This window comes from Neolamprologus brichardi, chromosome 1, assembly GCF_056152115.1.
Source record: "Neolamprologus brichardi isolate AB-2024 chromosome 1, ASM5615211v1, whole genome shotgun sequence".
NCBI lineage: Eukaryota > Metazoa > Chordata > Actinopteri > Cichliformes > Cichlidae > Neolamprologus > Neolamprologus brichardi.
In genome coordinates, this window is record NC_142104.1 from 29713034 (window position 1) to 29723214 (window position 10181).

The following is a 10181-nucleotide window of genomic DNA, read 5'->3' on the forward strand; positions in this document are numbered from 1 at the left end:
TTACATAAGTCTATGTCTCATCTTCAGCGAAAGTGATGAGATGATGATGTGTTCATTGTGTGTCTGGATGGAAATTTCATCTTTAGAAGACTGCTGTAATTTTTTCTCCTTTCCACCTTATACTGTAAAGTGATTCCTTTGCAGTCTAACAAAATAAAAGGGAGACATGAGATGGGGGTCCTAATTCAATCAGTCCTCATTTCAAGCAAAAATAAAGGTCATGCAACAGATTGTGACACACTGCTTCTGCAAGAGAACTCCACGTAGGTGTTAAAATTTGGGAAACAGTGTCTTCATATGGACAGCTTTTATTGTCTTGTAACAAATCCAGAAAAGAACTTATAACGCACCACGTTCACCTCCGTAGAGGTGGAAACCCCTCCAACTACTCAAAAACTAACCAAAAACATGATTTCTGCTACTTCAAACACATCCTTTAAACTTGGATTTGCTATTCAGTACATGATAGCGCTCTTTGTTTAATCAGCTCTGAGAAATTTAGCGAAAAAGATTAGAATTCATTTCCACTGTGGATGAGATGAGACCTGAAAACCTTGAAACTAAACAGCAGTTTGAGGTCATGAAAAGAATTCTCTAATCAGAACAAACCATCAGAGATATGTGTGTGTGTGTGTGTGTGTGTGTGTGTGTGTAGGTGTATAAATGTGTCTGTTGAGGGGGAGAGGAGGCAGAGGTCGAGGGGGTTTGGTCTGCCATGAGGGATCATTACACATAGGGAGGAGAAAGGGAGGGAGCACAGGGACAGACGGAGAGAAGCGGAGAGAGAAAGCCTGAAGAAAGGCAGCAGAGGAGACAGAAGAAAGGAGGCGTTCGGCTGACACACAATCAAAACCGCACAAAATGCAGAATTTCACAGGCACCTGGAAAATGAAAAGCAGCGAGAACTTCGACGAGCTTCTCAAAGCTTTGGGTGAGGACAAATGACTCTTTCTTACCTTAAGGTGTGAGTTTATTCAAAGGTTTTTTTCAAACATAACTGAAAATGCAGTATTCTAGTTAGTGGGTTATTATCTTTTATTACCCCAATTAAATTGAAATGCATTACTTTGAAATAAAGGCAAGTTCAGTGAAATTGTGGTTTATAAATGTAAAAAAAACCAAAAAGCTACAACAAAAGGCTGTTTAAATTGATAAAAATATAAGTCATTTGCTAATCCACATATGCCTAATTTTAGTCTGGTACTTTGCTGCTTATTTTTTGAATAGGAAAATTTAGTGACAGGAGACAAATTTAACACTGGAACAAACACCGCACTTAAGCTCTAGTGGTGCGCTTGAGTGGAAACAGACTGAAGTATTCTGTCATCTGACTGTTTGCACTTCAACAGATCTGGTTAATGGTTTTTCCACTAATTTGAAAGACAGAATCTATCACGTATTGCAGGACAGCTAAACAAATCAAATAAGCATTCCTCCGTGTCATCACATTGGCACTGCACTCTCAAAATTCACAACATCTGGTGATAAAAATCTCAGTTGAACACGCTGAACGCTCCGATTGTTAAATAATTAAACCATCAAGTTTAGACTCTAACATCTTCTCCCAACAGCTAACAGGTGATGACTTTTCGTTTGACTGAGATAGATGGGACAGGCATCTTCTACCTTTACTTTGAAACATGAGCTCAGATATTTTTCTTACCATCTTTTTGGTGTAAAGATGGTAAGAAAAAAAATGTAAGGTGACAAGTCAACACCAGACAATAGAATATAGAGAAAGCAGCAAGAAGTAGATATCTAAAATGTATTCATTTAGTCCTCTACAGGCTCATTAACACACTTTAATGTATGTATATATCAGTGGGGTGACTTCTAAACAAAGGCAAGCACGGACAATAAAGCAGATATGCAAGGACAGAGATTACTTTCACTTTGCTTTAATAGATGCTCTTCTTATGGAACACCACTGTTATGTGCTGCAGTTGTTCAGAGAGTGTAACCATGTTTTTATAGGTACAATCATACTACAGTTATGTTTTCTTTTTTGAAAAGAGGACAGCTGCGAACAAAACAAAAAAAATAAAAATAAAACCACTTGGTACCAAATAGAGTTTTAGACCGTCAGTGTCATGAGGGATTCTGTCAAAGATGGACCTTTCTGCCTGGTTCTCTTTCTTAAGGCCTGTTTTAGAGTTAAAACCTAGTTTTTCAGGTTAAAAAGAACACTAGGTTAGAACTATGTAGGTGGTTGCATTTAGATTTAATAGTTAAATGTAGAGGATGGAAGACCTGAAAAAGTTATATTGAAAATCAGGTTTTACAAATTACTGGACAACAAAAGCATAAAAAAACAAACAAATTGGCAAATAAGATGAATCTCAAACACAGAGAGAAAACATAGAGCACGCAACGAAAACCTGACAGAGGCTACAGCAAAAACACACTAAAGTAAACACACAAAATGAGGGAAAAGTAATAAGAGATGGTGAACTTAGACACGAACAATGGTGGGAAAAGAGCAGAGGAGGAAAATAAGAAACACAGAAAACCACTGGAGGATCTAAACTACAAAACAAAAAGAAAGAAAAGACCTGGACCAAACTCACACAGGCAATGATAACCAGGCAAAAGGAAGCACAGAAGGTACTTAAAAAATAAACAATTGAGAATTACAACTAAAGATTAAAATAAAAAAATAATTAAAGAAGCAACATTCAAAAACACAAACGAATAAATAACAGAACCATGAATTATACAAAGACCATGGCACTGATTGGCAGTTTCTTCACTGACACTGATTTCAGTGAAGGTCATCACAAAGATAGCCAACCAAAAAGCCTGTGTGTGCCCCTCCCCCTACACACAGAGTGGAGCAGGCAGAGGAGGACTTCCTTGGAGGACTTGTATGACTGGCTGTGGAGATAGGTGAGCCACAAAGTGCCTCATTGGGAAATTGGTGCATGCTTTCAGGTGTAAATGCCATGCTGAGGAAGGTAGCCGTGGCAGCCGCATCCAAGCCCCATGTGGAGATAAGACAGAACGGAGAGCACTTCTACATCAAGACTTCAACCACAGTGCGCACCACGGAGATCAACTTCTGTATTGGCGAGGAGTTTAATGAGGAGACAGTGGATGGCAGAAAGTGTAAGGTGAGTGAATTGACATGTCAAAATTTGAACTCTGAAATGTACCTATGCTGAAGCTATGGATTCTGGGGGGAAAACAAACAAACTGCAAAGCCTTAAAAGTGGCAGGAAGTAGTAAAAAACAGACAGAGATAAACAACCCTCACATCTGTGCTAACAGCCAGGTGAAGCCAAAGTGATGAAATACAGGAAAACTCATTAAAATTATGCTTTTTGACAGAGTTTGGCCACTTGGGAAACGGAAAACAAGATTTACAGCAAACAGACTCTTCTGAGCGGGAACGGCCCAAAGACCTTCTGGAGCCGAGAACTCAAAGGGGATGAACTGATATTGGTGAGCAATTTTTAAGTTTATACTCTAACTAGAAATGTGGTGACAGTGTGTGCAGCTGTAGAGTACAGGGAATGCATTATACTATAGGCATTTGTCTTTTTTTGTCACATTTGTTTTTCATTGTAGAAGAAAATTTAATTTCTGTGAAATTGTGGCTCCCAAACTTTCACCGTCAAGAAGGATTATCAACATCGGAGGCTGAAATCCCTCAGCAGATTAATGAACAGATGTTTGGATGTATTGCAAAGTGGGACGGGGTGTCAGATTTGGAGGTCTTTATTCACATGGGTGCTTTAAAAATCAAAACCACAGTTCAAATAGTTCAGCAAAGCATTTTCTTAAAGGAATAGTTTACCATTTTGAGAGTTTTTTCACAAGAGTTAGAAGGTTAATATTTACCTCTATCACAGACTGTATATGAAAATGCAGTTGTAAAAAACTAAGTACACTCTTGCTGCTTCCATAGGATTTCGGAGGGAAAGTTGCAGTCAGATTCTACTAATCAAATGAGCATGATTGGCTAAATATTAGCAAGTGTGAGCACTTCTATGAAAGCAGAAATTTGGCATTATGGTTTTTGTATTGCTTTTGCATGAAAGGGTTGCCAGATGAAAGCTTCTTCTCTCTTCTGGAACAATGTCCATTGGACAAATAAAAAAAGTGGAGTTGTTTGGCCATGATCCACAGCGCCACATTTGGTAAAACTCAAACCCTCAAAAACTAATAAACACACTTAGCTGTCAAGCACAGTGGTGGAGGGGTGATGATCTGGGCACCTTATAGTCCCAGAGTGGACCATGAACTCCTCTCTGTACCAAAGTATTCTAGAGTCAAAGAGGATATGAGGTGGCCAGACCTTACCGTTGGTCCTTTTTGATACCATGCTGTATATAATTGGCTTTTGCATTGATTAGAGTAAACAAATCATCCAAAGCTGTTAGCTCTGACTTTGGGGACTACCAAAAAGTCCAACAGATCAATTTGTTAATAGTAAAAACAATTAGTAGCTCAATCTATTATGAAAATCAGTATATCTTCTTCCTGTATTTGTATAGCGCTTTTCTAGTCCCTAAGGACCCCAAAGCACTTTACACAACCAGTCATCCTCCCATTCACACACACATTCACACACTGGTGATGGCAAGCTACATTGTAGCCACAGCCACCCTGGGGCGCACTGACAGAGGCGAGGCTGCCGGACACTGGCGCCACCGGGCCCTCTGACCACCACCAGTAGGCAACGGATGAAGTGTCTTGCCCAAGGACACAACGACTGAGACTGTCCAAGCCGGGGCTCGAACTGGCAACCTTCCGATTATATACAGTTAACAATAGTATCAATCTTTTTATTCAGCTCTCAGAAAGTAGTCATTTTCCACAGAAAAACAGAGCAGAAGCCCAAACCAGGCAGATGGTCAAGGGAGTTCAGAAATGGGTGGTGACACCAGATGTGCAATTTTCTACTAGTTTTCTAAAATACTGTGTAGTTCATGGGAAATGTCTTTAACCTCTTAAGCCCCAATGCCCCTGATACGGGGGCAAAAGGCAGGAGATCAGGTAGGCTTGGGGCTTAAGAGGTTAAGCTCCCATGGTTAGTTGGAGAAACCATCCACTCCTCATTTTCCCTTTAGAAGGGTGTGTCTTTAAGACATCCCATTATAATGATGCATGACTAATGATGTATGTGCATCAAGGACAAAACAAAAGCCACCCAGAACGGTTTACCTAAAACCAAAACTGTTCTTTTCTTCTTCCTTTCAGATAGATACAAATAATCATTTGTTAGATTCTGAAGCAACAGCGATTTGGACAACCTGCAGGAAAACTTAAATTAAGATTTCACTGCCATACGTTCGCTGTTGCATTCTATCAGAAACACTTCTCCCTCCCATCCCTGGCAATCTGAAATCACTAACACAAAGCAGTTTTCCTGTAAACATCTGGTCCTGGGGTTTATTGGCCAGATGGACAACAAAGCTTGATGGAGAGCTCCTCTTTACTGGCTGTGACTCTGCAGAGAGGCAATCATGAAAACCTTTGAGATGGCCTGCTATTTGGATTGAATGCAGGTTTTCAAAGGCTTAACAAAAAGCTTTGAATGGGCCAAGTCTGTTTTTATTCAAGATGAGGGCGTGCATGTCTGTCCACGTTGGATTGATGGACTGTAACCTAATAGGCATGTAGGAATGAATCACTGGAGAAAAATGTGATTTTTCAAAGAAAAGATCATGACTTTATGTGTGATACGGGTGGGAAGGGGGGAGATCAGACAGATTCCCTGCTGTCAGTAACTTAAGCAAAACGCCTACATATTTCATCTCAGCTAATGGATTGTTTAGATGTGAAGATCTGATGTTGGAGCAGATAATAATGAGAGATAAAACAGAATGTAAAATAAAACCTACAATATGAATTGGGCTATGAGCTCAGTGGCTGTAACCACACAGTCATTACCCTGAGATAGGGCTGCCACGATTAGTCGACTAGTCACGATTACATCGACTATCAAAATTGTCGACGACTGATTTAATAGTCGATGCCTCGTTTGAAGCTTTGTAAGATCACAATAGACGCAGGAATAAGTAGTAGGATTTAAGATTGTAATAACGGACTGAAACAGAAGATGGCAGCACTGCATGTACAAGGATGCCAGCTGCCGTTAAACCCCGAAGAAGAAGAAGCTGCGTGTCCCAGAATTCATAGCGCGGCCCTGCTCAGTTTCCAACAATGGCCGCAGCTAGTTAGTTTTAATATTACTCTTATTATTCTTTCTGGGTCACAAAATAAACGTTTAACATATTTTCACGCGAGATTGTAACTGTATAAACATCAAATATCTGCTCAGTTTATCAAGACACCACATATTTTCAAAAGCGCGCCGACGTTTTCGGAGACGTCTGTTACCCACTAGCTGGATAGTTAGCCGGGGACAAGGCTCACTAGAGCCCGTGAACACCGGACTCCTGGCAAATCGTTTTCAGACCCACCGCCGTCTTTCGCTACTCAGGTTAAATATATATAAGTCACTTAGATAACTTAAAAATGTTATTGTTTGGCTTTTTTTTTATTATTTTACTTGTTCCTGAGTAAATCGGTTTGGCTGAGATTAAAGTTAGAGTTTTTACACAGCTGAATAAACGTCAAGCAGACAACTGATTATCAGAAGTGTGAGATGCTCGAGAATATACTCCGGTGTCCTGTTATATTTTAGATAGCAAGGAGTTTATTAAACTTTACCAAAACAATCTGCAAATTTCATTAAATTTTAAAAAACTATCATCTTGTCTTTATTTTTAGTTAGCACATACCTTAAACACTTAAAGCTGTAAGCTAATGATAGTTATATAAGAGCAGATGCTGCTGGTGCAATAAGCTGTATGCTTTATGTCCAATGGATGCATGATCTGATTAGTCGACTAATCGCAAAAATAATCGGTGACTAGTCGACTATCAAAATAATCGTTTGTGGCAGCCCTACCCTGAGAAACATTATAGATAAATCTACAATATGAATACAGGCAGAATTGTCCATATAAGGTATGCTCTCTCAATTATACTGAGTGTCAGTATATTGTGAATGCACATTTGTTCTGCCTACAGCTACAGCTTTGGAAACACAGGGATTACTTGTACACACATGGGCAGAACAGAAGTCGATCCCATTTAAAGGTGTGTATATTTCTGGGCGTTTTAAAGGGAACGATAAAGACAAATATTGAACAAATGGCGCTAAATTCAGTGTAGCTGCTTCAAAGCAGCCTTTAGAGTCTATAGTTAAATAATTATCAAACAATCCAGCTCCTGCTTTGCACACTCACGTAATTTCCTCAAGGGCCAGCGGTCTGGGGTACAGCTGCAGAGGACTGTTTAGTCAAGAAATCAATGAGTTTGAAGCAATAACATTGCATTTTGGCTTTGCCCCGTGAGGCTGTCATTTCTGTCAGACAAATCGTCCTTACATCTGGTGGCTCCAGCTTCCTTAATGTGAATATTTACTTTTGTGTCAGCAATGATTCTCTTTGACTTGGAGTATTTGCCAGACGGAAAGAGATTTGAAGACGTCACATCAATAAGAAGCAAATCAATCAGACATTGTAAATATTTCATGCTTTTAATCCTTCACGTCCATTTATTTCCTCTTAACTCATTGAATTCATTAAATTAACACTTGAGCCTTTTTTTTTTTAAATTTCTTTTTTCCAAATAAGGGAAAAGGTCAAAACCCTCCTCTGCTGCCCATCAGTAAACATGAAGCTCATTTTGTGGACAACTAAAAGCAACCACATCCCATCATGTACTTCAGAGGATTGATCCTTTTAGTGTAAACACACAAAATACCCCAACAACATACACATGAGGCTGACTTAAAGCACCGTGCAGCAGATGAGGAAATGAGGCTCTAGGCGAGAGATGGATGAAAGTGGAGCTTAATGAAGACTCCATGTGGTGGCTCATTGCGTTTACTGTCATCTAATATGAGTGGACTATAATCAGGGCAGTCTAGTGTAAAATGCAGATGGGGAAAAATGCTCAAAAATGGAAAAGGTCTTTTACTGGTGTGAGGAACCTCACGTATGTCCTCTTATTTCACTCCAAAGCCAATAAATATTGATTAGGAAAGATGAATAGAGTCTTGCATCGACTCATTTGTGATGGTTTAGGAGCTGGGAGAAACTGCAAGGCTGTCTGGTGGGGGGTTCCGGATCTGTATGTGTCCTCATGTGGGTTAATTGGTCTCATTGATCACGCTGTGGAGAAGTGCCAATGAACCCCGGTGTTACCTCCATTAATGTCTCCCTCGGCATCACGCCACGCGCCAGATGGAGTCGCCTCGGCTTCATTTTTCACAACTCTGCTTCTTCGCCGTCCTGCCACACAGCTTTGCCTGGGATATTGATGATGTGTAGCGCTGCAGTTGGCCATAATGCTACGCCCCAGGGACTCCCATAAATCACTGGGCTTTGTCACGCACAGGCACACGCCCCTACAGCCAATATCAACCGCCCCAACACCCACCCTCTATTCTGATATCAGTGTTTGTGCATCTGTCTCTTTTAGCAAAATCCATCCATCCATCCATTCGCTTCCGCTTATCCTTTTTCAGGGTCGTGGGGGGCGCTGGAGCCTATCCCAGCTGTCATAGGGCGAGAGGCGGGGTACACCCTGGACAGGTCGCCAGTCTGTCGCAGGGCTAACACACAGGGACAGACAACCATTCGCACTCACATTCATTCGCACATTCACACCTAGTGACAATTTGGATTATCCAATTACCTATCCCCACAAGCTGCATGTCTTTGGACGGTGGGAGGAAGCCGGAGTACCCGGAGGGAACCCACGCAAACACGGGGAGAACATGCAAACTCCACACAGAAAGACCCTGGCCTGATGTTGGAATTGAACTCAGGACCTTCTTGCTGTGCGGCAACAGTGCTAACCACCGTGCTAAATAAAAATGATGCCATAGATGTGTGGCAGAGGATGAGCACTTTGACGATGAAATATAGTTACTACACAATACGCGGCTAAGAGTAAAAGAGAAAAGAAATAATAATCAAACAACACTTCACCGAAGTGACTTACACCTGCCTGACATTAGAGTACATTGATTAGAAGACAGGGTTTTCTTTCCAGTAATGAGCCACACTGATAGAGAAAGCTGAAGGTCCTGTCATATTACACTGCACTTTCATTCAGATACAGTTCTGAAGAAGGGCTTTATTTGCTGGGTTTTTTTTAGATGATAAGTGGGCTGTAAAAAGCAACGTGTATTAAAGAAGAGCTGATTTTATTTTGATGTGTCCTCAAATTTAGAAACTAATGAAATTTTTTTTTTTCTAATTTTGCTTTTTAAATCTTGTTTCAGATCTTTGGAGCCGATGATGTGATCTGCACACGGATCTACGTACGCGCATAGCAGAGGACCACGATTGTCCAAATTCAAAGTTCGCTCAGCAAATAGTCTGTCAGTGTGAGAAATTGCCAGTAATCTGTTTTCAATAGCATCTTACGTTTTTGTGCAAGTCTCTATCTTAGCAGGATATTAGACGTTAGTTCTACCGCCATTTTTTGTATATATTTTTTGTTTTTAGCGAAGTGAACGTTCAGTATGATTTCTTTTATACAAAAAAGAGCAGCAGCAGTAGGCCACACGGTAAATACTACAGGGAAAACGTAATGAAGAACTTGCTAGTGTCAAAACTTTCCCTCAATAAATTTTTTAAAACAATATTCAAGGAGCACACTGAATTCTTGGGGGGCATAATTTAGTCAGTAATTGCTTTAAAAGCGAGGTCAGCATGAACACCCTCGGGTTCTGTGGATGAGTCACTGAGAATATACACTCACGACCACTTCATTAGGTACACCTTGCTAGTGTGCTCAAAAAAAAATAAAAAAAATAAAATAGTCCCATCACACCACCAGCAACAGCCTGAATTGTTGATAGGAGGCAGAATGGAGCCATGCTTTCACGTTATTTACAATGGATTCCAACCCAGCCATTGAGACTCATCCGACCAGGCGACGTTTTTCTCTTTTATTGTCTAGTTTTGACAAGCTCATGCAAATTTTTTGCCTCAGTTCCTCTTCTAGAAGGCAGCAGTAACTAACCACTTGTTACAGCAAAGGTATGCAGAACAGCATCTCTGAATGCACAACACATTCAGCCTTGAAGCAGATGGGCTACAGCAGCAGAAGACCACACTGGGCATCACCCCCATCAGCTTGTAGCAGCCGCT

General features: G+C 40.6%; 1 protein-coding gene across 1 annotated transcript; it reads left to right on the forward strand.

Annotated features, from left to right (window-relative positions):
• Positions 1–708: 708 nt before the first annotated feature.
• Positions 709–9652, forward strand: LOC102781665 (cellular retinoic acid-binding protein 1). The gene is made up of 4 exons (XM_006793826.3): positions 709–931; positions 2932–3110; positions 3328–3441; positions 9308–9652. The coding sequence occupies exons 1-4, from the start codon at positions 862–864 to the stop codon at positions 9356–9358; spliced, it is 414 nt and encodes a 137-aa protein (XP_006793889.1). The 5' UTR covers positions 709–861; the 3' UTR covers positions 9359–9652.
• The last annotated feature ends 529 nt before the right edge of the window (positions 9653–10181 follow it).

What these genes read in the sequence shown, in the direction of transcription:
- LOC102781665 (XM_006793826.3), top strand. Translation starts at nt 862, where the DNA reads ATGCAGAATTTCACAGGCACCTGGAAAATGAAAAGCAGCGAGAACTTC. An exon ending in CGAGCTTCTCAAAGCTTTGG is followed by an intron (nt 932 to 2,931) that starts GTGAGGACAAAT and finishes GCATGCTTTCAG; the next exon opens with GTGTAAATGCCATGCTGAGG. An exon ending in TGGATGGCAGAAAGTGTAAG is followed by an intron (nt 3,111 to 3,327) that starts GTGAGTGAATTG and finishes GCTTTTTGACAG; the next exon opens with AGTTTGGCCACTTGGGAAAC.